The sequence below is a fragment of the Mixophyes fleayi genome, chromosome 3, assembly GCF_038048845.1.
Source record: "Mixophyes fleayi isolate aMixFle1 chromosome 3, aMixFle1.hap1, whole genome shotgun sequence".
In the NCBI taxonomy this organism is placed as follows: domain Eukaryota; kingdom Metazoa; phylum Chordata; class Amphibia; order Anura; family Limnodynastidae; genus Mixophyes; species Mixophyes fleayi.
This window is the reverse complement of record NC_134404.1, coordinates 271,929,668-271,951,886: the sequence shown is the minus strand read 5'-3', so window position 1 is coordinate 271,951,886 and position 22,219 is coordinate 271,929,668. Positions and strand designations below refer to the sequence as shown.

Genomic DNA, 22,219 nt, shown 5'->3' with positions numbered 1-22,219 from the left:
GGCAGTCCGGTTACTTCCTGTTATTACCCGATTCATAGTGCATTTCCTGGATAGCAGCAGTAAAAATGTTTAGAAGGTGAGGATGGCCATTGCTGATAGTGCTCCGAGCCCCAAGATGGTCTTAACCCACCACTGATACTGTGCATTTATTATTTTTACACAATCTTGTGAATGTACATTTTACCAATCCATGACTTATCCATAGTAAACATATTGCCTCTTAGTGTTTTGGTTCTGTTGTTTTTTTATACAAGGACCGAATTCTGTGTTTATATATTTTATATTTGTAGTGTCTCTCAGAGGATAAAGATTGTTGGTTTTGTTCTCAAGGTTGTGATTTGAAGTTGGAGGAAACCTCAATCGACTTCTGCAAATTTCTTTCAGAATTAATAATATATCCCTTTCTGTACATTTCTTTGATTTGATTTCCTTTCTTATTATAGCATAATTAAATGTAACAAAGTTTCAGCCAAACAAAATGTAAATAGTGAAATATAGACTGATAACATTTAAACATTTTAATACAATTTTATCATTATTTATACTTTTGATATTTACTTTTGGAGAAAAATGCAGCTGACCTATAAGATATATAAAAACTACTTCTAAAGTGTAACCGATATAAAAATGTAACAGGTAATCAGATTAGGTGGAAGAGGAGAGAGAGCAGTGTAATCTCCCTCTTTCCTCTGTGCTTCTTGAAGGAAGCTAAGAAATCTTTAGGCTACAATTAATGAACTTAAATTAATGGTTACTGATTAATTAGATTGTTTACTAGTCTAGTTTTATGGAGTCACTGGTACTTCCAGTGAGTAGACGCATTTGGGGAGATTTGAGTGGCATGTGCGGTACATGTAGGGAGGTCTCAGTGGCATATGGGAGCCTAAGGGCAAGTGAGGCATATTATGACAAGTGGAGCGACTGAGAGAATGTGGGCGAATATTAAGCACTTGGGGGGTGTTTGAGGGAAATGTTGGGACATTTTGAATGAGTAATTTAGGGGTGCACAGGTTGTTTTGAGTAATTTTTTTCATTACTAAAATTAAGGGTATGGCCCTTTTTAACATTGGAAGACTGCACATGTGGCCCATTAAGTGTATCAGGTTGCCCACCATTTCTATATATCTTTTACAAAAAAAAAGCAATCAAAGTAAGAAAATGAAAACTAGATATTACCCTGTAGCTGTCATAGTCCTAGAATATCTTTTATACTTGGGTATTAGATTGTTTCTGCTTTCACAATCTTAACACATAATTGCTATTTTCAATTTAAGTAGTTATTTTTCTTAATAATAGTATGATTGATAGGAGAGGTAGAAAGGGAAAGATCATTTGGGAGATTTAGGTATCCATTAAATGGCTTAACCTGCTGTTTTAGTACAGTCCTCAAATTGAGCTCAGGGAATTGTAGGGTAATCCAAATTCCAAAGTGGGGTATATGAAGATGCAAAATAGAAAGATAACCAGAATCTCTACATGGAAGATTAATGTAACTAGAAGGAATATTTAGAAACTACATCCTGCAATGCCCTGAAGATGATAGCTACAGAAAGAATGCCTATTTTAATTGTGGCCACCCGAAGTACTCTGGTAGTACAATTTTGAAGGTTATTATTAACCGGAATATCGAAAGTTAGTAAGAGTTACATAGTAAGATACCAAAATATGGGATATATCTAAGTAAATACAAAATTAACCTTTCTGTGATTGGATGAGCAGTGCAACAGACAGCTCCTGATTGGCTGTTGGGCTATTAATTAGCCGGGCACACCGGAGCTTAACTCATTTTGTGTTGTGTGCTCCTCGTAAGCTGTCTGTTCTGTGTACATAGGGGATTTTTAAATTATTTTTTATTTGTTTTTTCGTCAGTTAGTGCACTTTTAAACAAATATACTAGTTGAGGTAGCCAGAAATATATTGCATGGGTATATGAACACCTATTATGACAAGTACAAAAATAATGGGTTTTGGATTTATTAAAGTATTGAATTAGAAAAAAAAAGGGTTAAAGCAGAATGTAAATGTTTTTTTGCCTGATTCTGTTGTGGCAAATTTTAGACGGATCTGGACCAATTTTCAAATTAATTTGTGAATCATTGAAATTCGGCTGAATTTTAAAACCAAAGAAATTGATATACTCATATCTAGTGCATATACTAACTTAATGAAATGATTGATTCTTTGCTGACTTAAGTAGGGGTGGTATCATGTTAGCTGTAGAAGAGTAATTTGAAGTGATGCCAGAATTAACTAAATATAATGAAGGTCATGTCACGCTACCAAGGATTTAAGACTCGCAGTCTTGTTGCGATTTCCACTATACATTTCTATTAATCGTTTCACTTTCAAATTAGTTTTCTTATTTTTATTTTCAAAGCTACTGTATCTCACATATACTGTTTAGCAAAGTGCAATTCAGATTGTGTTGTTAAATTGTGTTATTAAATCACACATTGTGACACATTGCCATAAATTGCAGTTTGAGTGACTATTTTGACATAGTGCACTCAGTGCAAACCTGCTATTTTAAACAAGATGCCTTTCATTTTTCAATATTGATGGTGAATTTCAAAAGAAAACATTTGTATTGTGAAACTCTTTACAATTCATATTTCAAACTGGTAAAATTTGCATCATATTAAAAGATACTTAAAGAGATTCTTTTACACCATTTCAGAGGCAGAAAGATCACTTGTTGCTTTCATTATTTGAACTGCACTACTAAACTGATTGTTAAAACCTGATTCATTGCTATTGGCAACACCACCCTTTCTGCACAGATACCTACGTATCAGCTTTAATGTATGTCCCTCGCTGTATTTTTTAGCAGTGTAACCTTATAAAATCATTTGTGCCCAGTGCTTTATGATTGTTTGTCCATTTTCTTAGTATATTTAGATAAGAATGAAGATACAACAGCAGAGACACATAACAGTGCAGAAAGCCAGAAATCTGCAAACACTCTTAAGACTGCCAGAAAAAGCAAAGAGAAAATCGCAGAGAAATCTGAAAAGGAAAGGTCTGCTAAGGAAAAAGATAGAGAGAGACTTCAGTCAACACCCACCTCAAGACCCGAATCTCAGGTAACGAGATCATTTGAGGGTAAACTAAACTAAAGTGCAAGTATTTACTCTGTCAAACAGACATGTGTTACAATGTAGAAGGCCTGGATAACCTGTGACTCTCCAAGTGTTGTCAAGCTTCAAGTCCCATCATACCCTACCTGTAATGGGCTGGCTCTCGGCTTGCAGGATAGCTGGGACTTGTATTTTTGCAACATCTGGAGAGCCGCAGGTTGTTCAGATCTTCAATATAACATACACGCATGTTAATGCACATGCTCTATACAAACAGTTACAGTTTATCAGAAAGTTTCTGTATACATTTGAAAAATTTGATTACTGTTGTTGTAAATGTTAGTGTGCAGAAGCGCTTTCGCTCCATCTCCCGTGGTTGCTATGGCAACACCTGTAATCCCCGGTGGTCTAGGTGGAAACAGGAAGTGGGGCAGGACTCCAATGTCCGATTTGCGTTACTGCGCATGCCCAGATCTCCGAAACCGGAAGTTCGGCTTTTTGCGCCGCACTTACTTCTAGATAGTGAAGGGGACAGTCGCAGCATTAGTTGCCGCGTGCCACCAGATATATAAGTCCCTAAAAAGCCCTCAAAGAGTGAACGGATTCTCCTCACTATATTTACAGCAATATTAGAGGAGTCTGCCACAAGTACCTGCAAAGTAGTGCAGTGTGTTAAACCTTTATCTGTATATCTCCTTAAGAGTGCATCACCACCAGCATATATACAAGTGTGTACTGCATATAATCTGTGTTTCCTGATTGCTGCAACTATTGTTACTGCTGAATACTGCTGTACTACAAGCAACTGTGAGTAACTGCATTCATCTGTTGTTATAATCTTTACATAAACAGCAACCTGTTTAAGTTACAAAAGTGTTGTGGCTTAACATCCACATTAACAAAGCTGAACACCTTTAGTAACATCAGAAGGTATAACCAACGGTAAACAGTTTCTTATAGACGCAACTGGTAGATCTTTCCTAATGACTGTGACTGCTGATTGAAACACTGGGTATCCTGTGTGTATCTTTGGGCATACATCCTATAACTGGAGTGCTTCAAAGCGGGACAGTTGACAAATGAGGGTGTGTCTGCATAAGCTTGGGGCATGCCCGTGTCATTTTGGGAGTGTAGCCACACCACAAGAGCTTGTCCAGCATTCCAATAGCACTAGACCTTCACATAACCTCCTCCCCTATCCACAAAATACCCTTTCATCGCCATGCTAACCAGCGGCAGGTGAGCGTGGCATGGATTCATTGCAGTGCTGCTAATTGCTACTGCCCTTCCTTTTGCAATTAATAATTGTTAAGGTTATTAGGACGGATTGGGTACGTTATACCGGTGGTTGGAATTCCGACAACTAGTAGAACGACAAAGTAATGCTGATGGTAGTAATTCAGAAATATATAAAATGTAGATTACTATTATGAAGACAGACCACAACTCCGATAGGACTTATTGAAAAGAAGAAAATGCTGACACTTTAAAATGACGTCACTTACAATGGAGACACTGGTTTTTAAAGCGGCAATGCCAGGACCCGCCACCTATATAAAGTAATCAAAGCCTTAAGGCTAGGGTTAGGTTTAGGATTAGGGTTATTTTCTGTTATGGATATATGTGGGAGCCGTTGGTGGACTGAACTTGTTTCTGTTTGCAATGATACACGTAGTGGTTGAATATGATAGTTTACCTTATGTTTAATTGCACTACTATTAATACATTTACATTTTTAAACCAAACCGTTTATAGCACATTTTAAATGTAACTTATACTATTGATTTGATACATTTTGTGTCATTGGCACAAAGTAGATTGTAATTTATTCTTTTATATTTTCTTATTAACATAGCCGTAACGTACAAAGATAATGACTGAAATGTTTTGAAATTCAGTATTATTTGCATGCTGTGTAATTCTTAAGCAAATGCTGCCACCAAGTGTTGTGAGAGCATCAATACATATAAGCAGATATTGAAACACATTTAACATTAACATTCAATGTTAAATTGGGTTTTATTATTATTTTCTATTTTCTATTCACTTACATATTAAATAGCGCTATACAGAGAATTAAAAACACAGTTTAACCACATTAAGAATTTAATAACAGATATTATTTAACTCACATAAGTCAATCAGATATTTCATGCTTGGGAAAATTGAAACCATTAAATCATGTCTGGTAACTTTGGGTTACGTATCGTATTTTGCCTTAGATCAGTGTTATCTACTTGATACAAATGTGCACTTTTATTGGGGGTATGTATAGTTTGTACAGCAAATCCCCACCCCAAGAGATGCAAAGATGTTGTGACCATTAATATCACTAGGTATCAGTGTGATTGTTAAGATGAAGGCACATGTACAATATTCCTTGTAAATCTGGTGAATAAACTCACTATTTCCTGCTATTCCCCATCACTTAATCTGGCAGGTCCCATGATGCCTCTAACAGGCTAAGAAGAGCCTCTGTCTGAAACTGCCAGCAGTATTGTCCCCTGATAACTTGTCCACTCTGTAATGAGCTGAGTACTCTCTGACCCTCAATCCTGTAGCACAGAGACACAGATGTCACCTCTATGGTTTCCAGATAATTATTTTATTCACCAACAGCCCTGTGATTAAAGGTGCTGAAATCATGTTAAATCATGTTATTTAGTCAAGGCTCGATTGTCCAGAGCTGGTTATAGGAAAATTACAATGTCTGCTTTTATAAACTATAGAAACAACAAAAGCAACTGATCTGTGTAATATACCTCATGATGAAATGAAGTTAAATTACTCTTGCTCTCTCTCTCTTTCTCTCTCTCTCATATATATATATATATATATATATATATATATATATATATATATATATATATATATATATATATATGGATAGATAAACAAGTATGGCGCATACTTGTTTATCTATCCGCAGTTACTACATCCCTCCGGATTAACCATCTGGACCCAAGTGATTCAAGGCTGCCGCTCTTAAACGAGCTATGTGTTTTTATCGGGACTGATTGTGTCTTTTTTGGTAAATCATTTCACCAGCCATTTATATTAGTGGTTACGTTGTGGTTATTAGCGCTGTTTATATATCTGTTGTATGTTAAATATATATATATATATATATATATATATATATATATATATATATATATTAGATCGCTGATCCTCGTGTTGTCGGTTCTACCCCAACTTTGTGTTCCGGCTTTGCTACTGGTTTTCTTGAACAATCGCTAAGGGTTTTGGTTTTAGATTTGGATTTATTTAAAAATTGTGGAAAATAGGTAAAATAATGTCATTTTGAGCTGTTTTTGCTCCAATATTACTATTTATAGCTTTAACATTTCCAGTCTTTTTTCTAATGATCCCTTCACAACGGTTTTCCGCAATGTTGGACAAAGTCTTCAGTGAGCTGTCTTAATGAAGGATCTTGTAACTGTGCCATTATGGCATTTGCCTTCTCTGATTCAATTAAAAAAACAATAAACTGAAAAGTGTTGATATCTCCTTTTTATTGCACCCAAACCTCCTTCACATGTTCAGTTACTTGTTTCGAACTTTGCACGTGATCAAAGAGATGATGAGCTTTTACAACATGCGTTTAAGTTGGCTAATGCTGGTGTTGTTGCAGAGCCTGTCAACTTGGCAGGCTGTGTGCCAACATATGTTAAAAAAAATGTTTTGTTTTGTATTGCTACTATGAAGGGGAGAAGAGTAGAACAGTTAGTGGTCCCAAGGGTTCATGTACCCCTAGTGTTGGAAGCTACACACGCACAGGTGGGTGGCGGACATTTAGGAGAAGGGAGAACAAGGCAACATGTTCTGCGCAGGTTTTACTGGCCCGGAGTCTTCCTAGCAATGAAAAGGTTCTGTAGGTCTTGTGCGGTGTACCAGAAAACCTACCCCACCGTCACAGTATGAGCTACAATTTGGAGGGGCTCACAAACGTCCTTTTAGAAACATAAGGGGCTGTGAGTGAAAACAGAGAGAGGACAGGCTGTATAGGAACAGTGTTCTCAGTTTAAAAGAAGATAAGGTCCCCGCTAGGGCATTGATGGAAATGGTTGAGAGGACACTTGGGATGATAAAAGTGGTTCTCTTTCAGAGAAATGGTGTCTGCATCACCAAGGTTGGCAACGCTAAGGTGTACCATATGCATGTTATTGATTTATTGTCTGTGATTGGTTTGCAGTGTTTGGGTGGGGGTTAAAGGACTGTGTTGTTCTAGGGGACTGATGCTGGGGGAGCTGGCCAGTCAGTAGAGAGCTGGACTGTGTTTAGTCAGCATTAGGGTCACAAGGAGGTGTAAGCAAAGGGTATTGTTTACTGGTGTCATCCTGACTAAGAATTGCTCTTTATTGTGATGCAAACAATAAGGCACCATTTGATATGAAGCTGTCTGTGTCTGATGTCTGCGGGGTGTCAGTCACAGAAGTACTACAATTGGTGTCAGAAGTACTACAAGAAGGACCTGTTTGTTACTATATATATATATATATATATATATATATATATATATATATATGTATTAGTATTCCTCCTACTCCCTTAAGCCCTCCCAAGTTCTCACCCAATGGCCCTTTCATATAATCAACTCAGCAACACAAACAACTTTACCTGCTTCTTTAACTGTTACCCTTGCATGCTCAGGAATCCTAACACGACCTTGGTATTTCAATTCCTACAGACTTATACAGCCCTCTGTTTTTTATCTGTGAAAACACCTGGATATAAGGTGTTCTCTCCTCGCAGTGTTGCACAATTCCTGGACCATTGCTATTTACAAGCCATATTTTAATATACTAGTGTATAGTAATTTAATGTGTGGAAATCAAAACTACACTTCACTGAATTATCTTCTTTGGAAATATTGTAGAAAAATTATCTTATTGTTCGCTTTAACAGTTTGAAGTTTATTGATCCAATATTTGGTAACTTTGCATAAGAATAGTTGTAAGTGTTCTCAGAAAAATTCTGACCGAACACACTCTATGAAACGCTTTGTACTTTTATGTTATATATTTAGCATTAACCAGATTATTGTGACTTATTGTGACATTATTTTGTCCCAGGCACAGCAGCACATTGATATTAACAAACCAGTCTGGATCCTGCGACTGGTCAGTGAAACAAGTGAGGCAGACACACTAGAAGTAATGAAAGACACAGAACGTTTAGATGAGATAAGAGCAATGAAACAAGCCTGGGAGTTGGCAGAACCAGGTCGAGCTGTTAAGGTAACAAACAATGGCTGAATCTGCAAATATTAGAATAAAAATTGCAAAATTAGAGGTAATGTAGTTTTATGTTCTTATTCTTTCATCGTGAATTAAGCAAATGAAAATTGTATTTGTAGGCTTTGCAGTCACGTTTGCAGTATGTGAACAAGTACATGCAGAAAAACACTGCTGGGCGTATAGAAGATCTTTCTCATGAAAGTCAGGTTCCTACTGGAGAGGAAGGTAATCACGATAGTATCTATTATGTTAAACAGGAAAGGTGACATTCTGTTTCAATAAGCAGGATTTATAGTTACTTGAGTTTTCTAGAGATGTCCATAAGTCATTATGCACAGATAAAAATGTTTGGATGTATCTTTCTATTTACTGATTAGAATGAGATCCAATAATACTAATTTCTTCTGAAACATACACTTTCGTACTTAACATTGGTGGCCAGTGGGCGGTATAGCACAGTGATGCAACATGTACTGCCACTAGGATTTATCAAGTCAGAGCTCATGCAGTTTGCAATGTGTGTGGGGATATTTCTCTGCAAGATGTTATTTGAAATGGAGGCTATTTCTCTGCAATATATAGATGTAGTGGGGTAGGTTTCAGCAATATATGGATTTCAGTAGTGGGTGTTTCTCTGCAATATGTAGATGCAGTGGGGTAGGTTTCAGCAATATATGGATTTCAGTAGTGGGTATTTATCTGCAATATGTGTTTTCAAATGTGTGCGGAAGTATTTCTCTGCATTGTGTGGTTTGCAGTGGTGGGATATTTCTCTGCAATTTGTGGTTTTCAAATGGGGTTTTTTATGCAGTATGTGGTTTTCAGTGGGATAATTCCTCAGTACATCCCTACTTAAAATATTCCAAAATGAATGTTTGGACTTCTATAACTTGAGTGAGATGAAAAGTGAACCTGTTAGATACCAAATTTTAATCCTAGTGTTTAATTCATGGCCTCCCACTATATAAAATAACCTTATCCTACTTATCTACTAGTGTTCTGTAATTAGTGTTATTTGAAACATGTAGTCCCAAAATCTCTATATAAGAATGCTGCAGTACGTTGAAATGTAAAAAAGATGATAAAGGGGTCTTTTTAATTATACTCTCTTGAAATATATTTGTCCTCTACACACAATTTATTTTTAATAAAACAGCATTTTGTCTCGCTCCTACTTAAAGTCTGGTAAAAATAATTGTTATGAATACATTTTGTTTTACATTACTTCCAGTTCTACCACCATCGAAAATCCAGGAACCTCAGTCAACTGATCTGTATGTGCCAGCTCCAAAGACACAGTTAGAGCCTTTAGACTTGACACCTTTTATGAGGTAAGCAATGGAATATATTATATCATTTATGTACCAATACATAATGGACCTGATTCATTAAGGAACGTAAATGCCAATACGTGCTGTATTTTGCGTAAAATCGCACTGCGCATGCTCTGCTCAAAAACAGACTGTACACCAGTGAACTCAAGAGGATCTGAATCATCTTCAAACACACGGGACACTTCCGACACCCTACGATTTCAAGGGCAGAACGGGGAACGGAAGTGGCATTTGCATGTCGGCAATGTACATTAAGGGAGTGCCAAGGTTGAGCGCATGCACATCTGTGAAGCTTTGTGCATCTCTCAGGTACTTGTATTTTAGCTTTATCACTTGCACGAGTTACAGGGAAGGTGTAAGTGTTGATTGATAGTGATGGCAGTCATGTATGCATGCCAGAACATGTGTTTGCAAATGTAAAAATGCATTTTGTGTACAGTAGGCATTAAAAACATCCTGATAAATGTATTTTATGTAAAAATTTATTTTGAGTATTTTTAACAGGTGTTAATGCATTTGGATATTACCAAGGGCAAAGTGGGACGTTAAAGTGACCCTGAAAAATTTACTGACAGTGGCCTCATGTTGTAAGAGCCATCTAGTCACCCCTGCACAATACAGATGGCATTCTAGTGTCCCCTGCACATTATTGAGAGCCTTCTAGTAATCATTGAACAATACACAGAGCATTCTAATGACCTTTGAACAATACAGTGTGTCTTCTAGTAATCCATGATTAATATAGAGAGCTTTCTAGTGACCCACACACAATACAGGGAGTCCTTTAGGGACCCCTGAACAATACAGGGAGTCCTATAGGGACCCCTGAACAATACAGGGAGTCCTCTAGGGACCCCTAAACAATACAGGGAGTCCTCTAGGGACCCCTGAACAATACAGGGAGTCCTCTAGGGACCCCTGAACAATACAGGGAGTCCTCTAGGGACCCATGCATAATACAGGGAGTCCTCTAGGGACCCATGCATAATACAGAAAAATCATACTATATACTGATGTAAAACATGACATTTTGACACGTTTGAGTTTCTTTAGTGATGGGGTTGTAATAGTGCATGCTGTGAGTAATAGTGTAGTTAAGTATGTATGCTGGGAGTGGTAGTGCAGTGAAAGATCATATAGGGAGTATTAGTGTACTCATGGTGGATGCTGTTAGTGATAGTGCAGTAATAGAAAGGAAGACATACCACCTTACAGTTACTTTCTATTACCGCTGTATTACTACGGGACAGGCATATTCCCCATCTCTGCTTCCATTCTGTACCTGCAAAATTGGGACTCTCACCAGAATTGGGACAGGAGGAAGACAGCGATGCTCGCTCTCACCTGTTCTTGCAGCTTTGACTACTTGCTGCTCGTGTCTTAAGCTTAGTTGTAGCTTGAGTAGATCTTTAAATTTGGGTCCTGTTTGAAAAAGAAAAAAGTGCTATTAATCTCATAGAAAGCCGTGAAAAGTCTAAGCCTCCCTCCCATAATATAAAATCAGTAACACCAACATTTCATATATAGGCCCGCACCCACAATAAATTAATAACATCTATTTAATAAGTGCCCCCCCATCTATGCTTGAAATTAAATTAATAGCATTCACATTTAATAAATGTGCCTTTTTCCCTCAGCCAGCGGCAACAATAAAATAAAAGCAATCTCATTTAAATAACTAGTCCTCCCAAAACTTGCCCCGCTTACAATTAATAGCCTCCAAACAATCTCAGCACTAAATTAATAGCCCAATCAGCCAATCATTAAATAGCCCCACCAACGCAATCATCCCACCATTTAATGAGTAGCCCCCAACAATTAATGAATAGTCCCTACCAGTCATTAAATTAATAGTGCCCACCCTCATCCACCATTAAATTGGTATTCTACGCTCCCCGACCACCAGCATCCACATTACAATATGAACCCCCCTACATTTTAGTTGTTATTATTAATTTATTTATAAGGTGCCACAGATTACGTAGCACCAAATACAGATGCAAATAACAAATAGATGAGCTAATACATATAAGTAGCACAAATGAAAGTGAGTAATGCTATGGGGACTCACACAGAGCAAATGACGTGACAGGACAAATGAGGGAGTCAGACAGTAGACAGACATGGGACAATAGATAGAGAAGACCCTGCCCGCGAGAGCTTACATTCTAGAGGGAGGGGGTTGAGAGACAGTAGGACCAACTGGGAAAAGATGGAGATGGAAGAGGAGGTTATGGATAGAATGGTTAGGAGGTGGAAGAATAGACGAGCTCGAAAAGGTGAGATTTGAGTGAGCGTTTGAAAGACTGAAGGGTGGAGGAGAGTCGAGTGAGATGGGGTAGGGAATTCCAAAGATTAGGGGCAGCTCAGCAGAAGTCTTGGAGGCAAGCATGAGAGGAGGTAATGAGAGGTGAATTGAGGCGGAGGTCAGAGGCAGAGCGGAGTGGCCGGAGAGGTATATACTTCGAGACAAGGTCAGATATGTAAGGGGGAGTTGTGTTTGTAAGTGCTTTATAAGTTAGGGTAAGGAGCTTGAACTGAATTCTGAAATTTGAAGATCAAAAACATGAGAGTCAGGAAGGCCAGTGAAAAGAAGGGTGCAATAGTTGAGACGAGAAATGATGAGTGAATGGACCAGGATTTTGCTTGCTTGCTGAGAGAGGAAGTGATGGATTTTCGTGAAGTTACGAATGAGAAAGTGGCAGGATTTGGTGAGGGATCGAATATGATGGGTAAAGCTGCGTGCTGAGTCAAAGGGGACTCCAAGGCAACGGGCTTGGGTGACAGAGTGATGTTGTCAGCCAAGAGTTAGATATTGGAAGGGATTTAACATTGACCGCTTGGATTTGGAGATGTTGAGTTTCAAGAAGCGCTGAGAAATCGAGGTAGTTAGAGCAGAGAGACAGCTAGATACTTGGTCGTGGAGGAAAGATAGATTTGCGTGTCATCAGCACAGAGGTGATATTGGAAGTCAAATGATTGATTAAGTTCCCCGAGAGAGATGATGTAAAGAGAGAAGAGCAGAGGGCACAGGACAGAGCCTTGTGAGACTCCAACAGAAAGGGGAAGGGGGGGGGGGGGGTCAGAAGTAAACACAGTAAAAGAGTGGTCAAAGAGGTTGGAGGCAAACCAGAACAGAGCTGTATCGTGAAGACCTAGGGAGTGAATAGTGGTGAGGACAAGAGAATGATTGACGGTGTCAAAAGCAACAGATGTCGAGGAGTACAAGATGGGAGAAGTGACCTTTGGACTTAGCTGAGAGTAAGCTATTTGTTCCTTTAGTGAGGACAGTCTCAGTTGAGTAAAGGGAATGAAAGCCAGACCGTTAGAGGGTCAAAAAGAGAGTGGGAAGAGAGAAAGTGGGTCAGGTGATTGAAGACAAGTCATTTGAGAATTTTAGAAGCAAAGGGAAGCAGAGATATGGGGCAATAGTTGGAGAGAGAGTATGGGTCGAGGGAAGGTTTCTTAAGAATAGGGGAGATGAGAGCATGCTTGAAGGCCGAGGGGAAGATACCAGTGGAGAGAGCGGTTAAAGTGGTGAGCAAGGTGATAATAGACAGTGGAATAGAGAGAGCGGTGGAACTTGGAGGGGACAGGATCGAGAGGACAGGTTGTAGAAGAAGAGGAGAAGAAAAGAGAGTATCTCAGGCACAGTTACAGGAGGGTAGGAGCCAAGGATGGCAGAGTGAGTGATAGAGAGGACAGGTGTGGGGAGGCAAGTCTGTTGAGAACAGATATCATTGTGGATAGTGTCAATATTGTCTTTGAAGTAGGTGGGAAAGCCAAAAGCAGTGAAGGACAAGGGGGGAGGAGATGGGGGAAGATACAGTAGAGAATTAATGGTAGCAAAGAGGCGTCTGGGTTTATTGGACTGGGAGGAGATGACGGATGTTGTGACTGGATTACTGATAAATAAATAACTTTTGGTATGAATTTATTTAAAGGAAATAGCGCAGGCCGCTGATTTATATAAATTGCCAATGCACTTATTTTTGATATTGTGTATATTGTGAGATAGGAAATCGTTATCTCTGAGACCAGGGTAGAAAATTAGTTTTTTCTGTTTACCCTTGCTAAAGGAAATACCTTATTTCTTATGTTATATCTGATATAATGAGCCTTTGTTTACAAGCCTTTTGTGTATTGTAATATGGGAAACTGGCTTGTTTTTTTTTGTTCTGTGTGAATATGTATTCCGAATGGTCTGAAGAAAGGCCCCTTGCTAATTAGATCTTTTGATGTGTGAAGGTCCAACATTGAAGGCAGGATTTTTTTATGAAGACTGGCTCCTGGATTCTCTGCATCTGATAACCAGGTGTAGGACATCCCAGTGTTTCTAGAATTTCACATATTAGTGAAATATATAAATATGGCTAGCTTTCCAATGCACATAAATTTATGTTTTGGTAAAGAGGGTACATCCCGATTCGAAAAATAGCCTGTGTCCAAATCTGTATAAATGCACTGACTTGTACACTGAAATGCATTCTTCTGATTTCAACTGACCTGATCACTGGGACCTTTAACCAGTGAGAGCAAATAAAGCTTCAAGACCTGCTTGAAAACATCTTCAATATTGCTGTATTCCTGTGATCTGCAGATTAGACCCAAAATCAAGCTTTTCCAGTACCACCGCTCTGCATGTTACCCATGCAGCCCTTGTTAGTGTGATAGGCCAGGGAGAGGTCAGCCCGGGTACACCAGCAACAGGTACACTAGCAGCGTCAGTTACCCAGAAGGAACGGGGTTCTGAGTGCCATAGAAGGAGCTCAGTGGTGGCAGCAGGCTCCTCCCACTGCAGAAGGAGGGGCGTATTCGGAATTACGAAAGGGGGTGGGGGCATAGTAAGCCCAGCCGGTCCCCAGCAACAACAGACAGGGTGGCATAGGCGGTCCATCCTGTCACAGGTGTGAAATAGGTTTGCTTGGCAAGAGAGAGGGCAGAATAGTAGGAATTAAGGATGAATTTAAAGTGGATGAAGTCAGCCAATGGAGCGGGATTTCCTCCATTGGCATTCAAAACAGAGGGAGCACTTTTGGAGGAGATGAGAAAGAGGGGAGTGCTATGGAGGGGTAGAATGTGGGTGGCTGGGATTGCAGTATCAAGGGCAACAGAGTGTGGTCTTGTAAAGAGGGACAGCAGGGTTGGGACATGATAGGGAAGATGTCACACATCAGACCCGCTGATTGACAGGCTACACGCTGTTACTCACCTTATTCCTGGCGGCTGCACTTCTCCGGGACGGCCGCTGTGGCTTTCCTGGTGGGACGCCATCTTGTCAAGTGAACTGTGCATGCGCTAAACAGCATGTCTCCCCACTCATTCTTTCAGCCAATCCGATGTCTGAGTGCACTATTTAAACACACCTCTTACCTGTGTAAGTTGCTAGATCTTCAGGTATCTCCTCCTGTTCAGACGTCATGTACCCTGGCTCCTGGTCGCTTCTTGTCTTCTGAGTCTCCAGCATATTGGTACGTAGTTCATCACAGCCTTTGTGTCTACTCCACTATCCTTGTGGTAAACGCTCTGCAGATCATCACTACTTGTCTCCTGAATCTCCAGCATATTGGTTCACAGCCAGACGGGAAGGCTCTCATATGTTGAGGGGAGGGAGTTGGAGCCAGAGGGGGTGACTGTCACATCATGAGTGGTGGGGGATAGGTGCCAAAGGGGGAAGTGTCTCACACGCTAAGGGGAAATCCTGTAACACATTGAGGGGGAGCCTGACACACACAAAAGAGTTAGCCTGTCACACAGAGAGTGGGGAAACAGTTGGGAGGGGGAGATAGAGATTGAGGTTGTCACCTACTGAGGTGAGGGTGAAACAAAAGGGGAGGCTGTCACATCCTGAGAGGAGAGAGGGGGATGGGATGTTGTCACATGCTTAGTGTAGAGAAGGGGGAACTAAATGTGGAGACAGTCACATGCACAAGTAGTGGAGGGGGGAGGCAGAAGGGTGGCTGTCACATGTGAGGGATGGATTGAGCCAGAGGGAAAGGCTGTAGGGAAGGAGGTAAAGGCTGCCACAGGGAGAGAAGACAGTAGGAGGCTGTCATGGGATTAGAAGAGGGAGTTAGAGAATGGCTGTCACAAATGGAAGGAAGAGAGTCTATCACACAGAGAGGGAAGGGAGGTGAACACAGATGGTGAGGCTACCCCAAGCAAAGGGGAGACAGAGGGAGTAGGCGGTCACAGCTGAGGAGAGGGAGGGGGGAGACAAAAGGTGAGGTTATCACATGCTTTGGGGAGGGAAGGGGGAGCCAGAGGAGAAGACCCAGATGAGGAAGGGACACGTTGAAGGAACGGAGATAGAGGCTGTCACACACTAGGGCAGTGGTTCCCAAACTTTTGCAGTTCGCGGCACCCTTAGAGACTCCATAATTTTTTCAAGGCACCCCTCCAAAATAATTACTGAGCAGTCCCATTTTATAAGTAGCTGGGTCAAAAAACATAATACGTATTTAGGTCAGGACAGAAATACTTATTTATTTGTACGCAAAAATGCACATAAATCCAAGGGAAAATAATATTTTTATATATTTTTTTCAATTATATTTCTGTCAAAGCTAACTCACTCTGTGCCCCTGCATCATCTCCACACACACTGTGCCCCTGCATCATATCCACACACACTGTACCCCTGCATCATATCCACACACTGTGCCCCCCTGCATCATCACCACACTTTGTGCCCCCCTGCATCATCTCCACACTCTGTGCCCCTTCTGCATCCAGTCACTGTGTGCCCCCTCTACATCCAGACACTCTGTGCCCCCTCTGCATCCAGACACTCTGTGACCCCTCTGCATCCACACACTCTGTGCCCCTTCTGCATCCACACACTCTGTGCCCCCTCTGCATCCAGACACTCTGTGCCCCCTCTGCATCCACACACTATGTGCCCCCTCTGCATCCACACACTCTATGCCCCCTCTGCATCCCCACACTCTGTGCCCCCTCTGCATCCTCACTCTGCCCTCTCTGCCCCCTCGCTTTCATTCCTCTGCATCCCACCATGGCCAGGAAGAGAGAAAAAAAACAAGCAAAAAAAATTACCAATCCGGCAGAGCCCGGGACCCAGCATCCTCCCTCCTGCAGCTTGTCACTGAATGTCGGACGTGATGAAGTCACGCCCGACATTCAGTGAGAAGCGAAGAGAGAGGAGGATGCTGGGTTCCGGGCGCCGCCGGATTGGTAAGTTATTTGTTTTTGGTTTTTTTCCTCTTCCTGTCCACGGCACCACTGTGACAGCGCCACGGCACCCCAGGGAGCCGTGGCGCACAGTTTGGGAACCTAGGCACTAGGGTGTTTTGCATGGGGAGGGAGGGCAGAGGAAGAGGAGGAAGCTGTCACACAGGTATGGCGGACTGAGACGGTCTGGTGAATGGGAGATGAACCACAGCAATGTGCTTATCTAGGCCTTGAGCCGGCTCAGGCAAGCCAACAGCCAGGCAGTCTCAAGAGCCCAACTTCTCCACTCACAAGATAAAAAAAACCAATACAGTATCAAAAAGAAAAACAAACTCAATCCTGTGAGGTATGTGGCCAATCTATCCCTGGATAATACAGTAAGAAAGGCATTCTGGTCAGGAAAGATGCTTTATATAAGATGCACCACAGAGGAAAATTGACTTGCAGTCTATCCAGTCAGCACCCAACTGTCCTTTCGGAGTGACACAATCTATCCAGAGTCCACATGCAGCTTCAGATAACTCTTGGGCTTTTGATTTAACGCTGCTGCTATAAAGTAAGTCTTCCATGTAAGTAAGACCGTTTATGTCAGTTCCCAGAGAAAGTAGAAAATGTTTATTTTGGTTTTATTACCAACTTGCATTATCTGGGTAAGAGGCAGGTACCAATTGCATTGTTGATGCTTGCAGGTGCTACAGACTTCAGTACTTTTCCAGTACATTTGCTTTTCCCTTACAAGGAATGGTAGGCTATAAAAGATCCGCTATGTGAACCTAGTACTCTCTTTTTATTTAGAAAAACAAAGCCAGAACCAGTATTAAGAGATGAGTACGTAATTCAGCAGCAGGCATTGCAGAAAGCAGAGGAAATCCGGCAATTCAGGCAGCTAAGAGAAGAAGTTAAAGAGCAAAGAGAACATGAACAAAATGCAAGAGATTTGCTGAAGCAGAAAGTGCTGCAAATGTATGAAGATTTGCAGGTAATATATTGTTCTTTGAAATGAAGTGCTTGTATATTTTTACTGTGCTGGTTTGAGTCACGATTACCACCGCAATATTAAAAGTCTCACTTTTGGAAAATAATCACATTAAATAGAGTAATGAGTATGTAGACAATCAAAATTGCACTTTTTGCTTCCAATAATGTTAAAAGTATACAGAGTAAATTTGTCAGTACTATACAGGTCCGACAGTATCACTAGTGGTACCAAACGGCTGACCAGCAAGCCAAAATTTCAGGGGGTGCATAAAACATTGATTGAGTGACTTAATGTTTTTATTCTCCTTGCATTGAGATCTGGCAGCCCTGGGGATTTGAACAATCACTTTTCCTCCCGCTGTCTACAAATAGCAAAGGGGTTCAGTTTAATTTATTTATTATGAGCCCTGCTTCTGCTCCCTGCGCTCTCCTCCTTGGATTAACTGCCTAATCAGGTATATCAAGCACTAAATAGATTAGCTGTGTTTACTGCACTTCGTAACTATTCTCTTTAGGACTGCAAGAGAAGTGTGCAGTGAAATATACTATTTTCAATGCTGACTACTTTATGTGGTAACATCAGAAGTGCAGCACAAAAATGGAATTGGTATTAAGATTACTTCAGGTATTACAGCGCTCATTACTGCACATTATGAGGAAATTACAAGTCACAAATCAGACCATAACACACATAAAAGGTACACAGGACAGGTGATACAGAGACAGGGAAATATACAAAAAATTAAGACGCCGGGACAGTGATAGACACAGAGGGCCTGATTCAGTAAGGCAAGTAAATGCTGATACATGCCATATTTTGCGTAAAAGCGCACTGCAAACCAGAAACTAACCATACGCCAGAGCACGCTGCTCCAATTAACGTTAGTCTGAACCACTGGCAGAGCCAGAACAGGCAGAATTCCACCATGTCCACAATGGAATAATGCGCTTTTTACTTGTATGTATTAGGCTGGTACTCAGTAAAGGATATGTAAAGGCATGTATGCCCATGGTAGTCCAAAATCCTGAAATCAATATCCAAAAGGGGAGTGGTAGGTAAAAAGCTAAGTACTTGTGTTGATGAAACTTACTTTTGCTATCTGTCACTGCTGCATTGTGGACTTGGTAATATCTCTCATCATCAACATTTATTTATATAGCGCCAGCAGATTCCGTAGCACTTTACTATTGGGAATGAGCTTTAATAAAACAATACTGGGTAATACATACAGACAGAGAGATAAGAGGGCCCTGTTTGCAAGCTTACAATCTATGGGACAATAGGAGTTTAATACACAAGGGCACGTGCTACAACATATTGCATATTGGTCCAGCTAGAATGCAAAGGTAAAAAGTATTGAGTGGGCTGTGTGATCAGTCACACAGTAATGTTGGTCAGAGGGTTGTTGTCTTGTGTTATCTGTGAAGAGAGTGGTAATAGGGTAACCTAGCAGTTAGCAGATAAGGTCGGGAATCGAACTCATGACCCCAGTGCTGTGAGGCAGATGTGCTAACCACTACGCCACTGTGCTGCCATATTATCCATATAGAGATGATACTGAACTCCAAAGGAGCTTATTAGTTTTCCAAGAGAAGTGGTGTAGATAGAGAATAGCAGAGGACCTAGGACTGAGCCTTGTGGTACTCCAACTGATAAAGGAAGCGGAGCAAAGGTGGATCTAGAGAAATTAACACTGAAAGAGCAATTAGATAGGTAGGATGAGAACCAGGATAGGACAGTGCTTTCAAGACCTAGGGAATGTAGTGTCTGAGTGAGGGGAAGGTTGAGGTTGCTTGAGAGGAAGAGATTGTGTACGGAGGTAAGTTTGTTACAAACAGAGCATGCATACTAAAGGGCGCATTTAAAGGATTTTGGAGGAGAGGGGAGACAGGTGACACTGAGGTTTTACGGTTTTCTGTAGCTATATGTGTGTGGGAGAAGTGAGGGGGGGTAGAGAGGGGGAGTAGAGTAAAAGTGAATGTGTATATAGATATATGCTTGTGGGAGAAGTGAGGGAGACCTGGATTAAATGATATATCAACAGCTAATAGAAGCAGGGAGGAAAAAAAGGCAGGAAAGATGATTGTAAGATGTGTGTCCTTTTAGTTTCTGGTGACAGGATGAGGCTGTTAAATTTATTGAATTTAAATAGGAAAATAGTTCATGGGTATTAACTAGAGGTGAGTGAAGTAATGAAGGGGCAATCTGAACAGAGGTGTATGGTGAAGGATGATATAGTCCTAAAGATAATGCCAGGAAAGGAGAGAAAGAAAAATAATTTGGAAAACCTTGAGATTTATGAGTAAAATAGCAAAAAAAATAGGGAATTAAAAGAATTACCTAGTTGCAATGTCTTGTGCAATCAGATAAGTAGTGCAGAGTGAGGCTGCGGTAGATGTAGTTTATTCCTGGATGTCTGGATAGCATGGAGTAATGATGTGGGGAGCCACGTGGGGGAGTGGGTGGAAGTGTTGAATAATAAGGCACAGGTGATGGAATAGCAGAGTTATTGCAGAGTCATGAGAGAGGAGAGTGGTTCAAACTTGGTTTAATTTCTTCATACTTGTGATGGCAGACAAAGCCTTGAGTATAATTGAAGGTACAATGATAAGATAGAGGACTGAAATAGCTGTAGCATGGGTAGGGAGTGGCTGAGCAAGTAGTACAGCAGGCTAATTAAACAAAAGGAGTGTTGCAGGGAAAATTGACAGACACAAAAAACTTTCATGAGCTGAGTAAAAAATAAGAGTCCAAAACAGTCGTCTTGTGGTGTGATGCTTGTAGCCAAGGAAAGATGAGAATATCAGGAGTAGAATATGAAGTTTCAGGTGAATACTGACTGTTGTCCTTTTGTAGTTGTGGTAATAGGCAGAATGTTCTTCTCCTGTTTCCTCCTGTTTAACTCTGGTATAACTCTGAATTATGTTATTTAAATTGTTTACACTTGGAACTATACACACTAGCTATGCAGCCATCACTGGCTTTGCAGCCATTCTACAATCAATATATATGGCTAACAACCACATATGATCAGTCTTCAATTGGGCCCTCAATAAACTCACCCAACAAACACTAGCAATAAAAGTGTTAAACAAACAAATAGTGAAAGAACAGCATACCATTAGAAGTAAAAATGCACTTCCTTAATACAGCTCTGACACTGATGCAAATAAGGTAGAAGTAATTACCTGTTAAAGAAAGAGAGGAAGCAGAGATTAGTCACTTTTTATAGCCTGGTATAGAGGTAACTGATAACTAATAAAAAGTCCAGTATAACTCCGAATTATGCTATTTAAATTTTTTACACTTGGAACTATACACACTAGCTATGCAGCCATCACTCTCCTATCAATACTGACTGTCATTGTGGTACAGTTTAGAGTTTCTTCAAACAAAATGAATCTGCACAACATATATGTTTTAAAATGTCAGTATTAAAAGTACAAATATATTCATATTTTCATTTTCTTACAGGTATCACTTGATAATGCCCGTGAGCAGATTATCAGTGCTCGGGAAACATACAGAAATAAATTGTTAGAAACGGAGAAGAAAAATCAGGACGTTGAAGCAATGAAAGAAGCTCCTGGCCACATAGAACAGGACAAAAAAATGTCATCAGCCCAGAAGAGGAAGAGTGCAAAAAGTTCAGGAAAAAAGAAATAACTTTGTCTGTCTTACACTCTTTGCCTTACACTGTTTCAGTTTTGTTTATTTTCTTTGGGAATTTTATTTTAACTAAAGTATCTTAAATATAAACATATAACTTATAATTTTATAGCATTAAAATTAACTAATTAACAAGCAAGATGAAATAAATATTTATTTACAATGGTTGTATTTGCATACCAATGTTAAAAAATAGATATGGCTTCTCAATGTATTTAAAAATTAAAAAGTAAATATCATGAGTACTGATTATATTAAGTTTTGTGAGTCATATACCATATATTGTAATGTTGATACTAGACTTGCAAAGTTATGCAACATGGATCATAACAAATGTTCCTGGTTGAACCAGGTTCAGAGATATAAATGGAGAAAGTAACAAAACAGCTTTAATAAAGATAATGCTTTGATAAATTTTGATAAAGATAATAAGCAATATACTTACAGTGTCGGACTGGGCCGGCAGGGGTCCGGGGGATCCACCGGTAGGCCCTGATGCCAGATAGCTCCACCCTCTTATGTGGTGGAGCGGAGCTAAAAAAAATATTCCTCCGTCCATGACTAATTGGTGGCAGTGGGTGGCTGATCCCTCCTCAGGGACCAGCCTCTTTTGCTAAACAGGAAACAGGAAGTAGCGCGCGTTCCATAGTGGAATGCACGCTACTTCCTGTTTCGCTTTTGATTGCACAGTGAGCATGGGCCGACGCCGAGAGGAGTCTCCAGCGCTGC

General features: G+C 40.3%; 1 protein-coding gene across 1 annotated transcript in view; it reads left to right on the top strand.

Annotated features, from left to right (window-relative positions):
- Positions 1-21,644, top strand: part of ADGB (androglobin) — a 259,425-nt gene extending 237,781 nt beyond the window's left edge. The window contains exons 31-36 of the mRNA XM_075203593.1: positions 2,890-3,083; positions 8,153-8,317; positions 8,437-8,542; positions 9,549-9,648; positions 17,638-17,821; positions 21,296-21,644. Of these exons, the coding sequence (XP_075059694.1) occupies positions 2,890-3,083; positions 8,153-8,317; positions 8,437-8,542; positions 9,549-9,648; positions 17,638-17,821; positions 21,296-21,487 (941 nt within the window). The 3' untranslated portion in view covers positions 21,488-21,644. The remainder of the gene's footprint in view (positions 1-2,889; positions 3,084-8,152; positions 8,318-8,436; positions 8,543-9,548; positions 9,649-17,637; positions 17,822-21,295) is intronic.
- Positions 21,645-22,219: the final 575 nt, after the last annotated feature.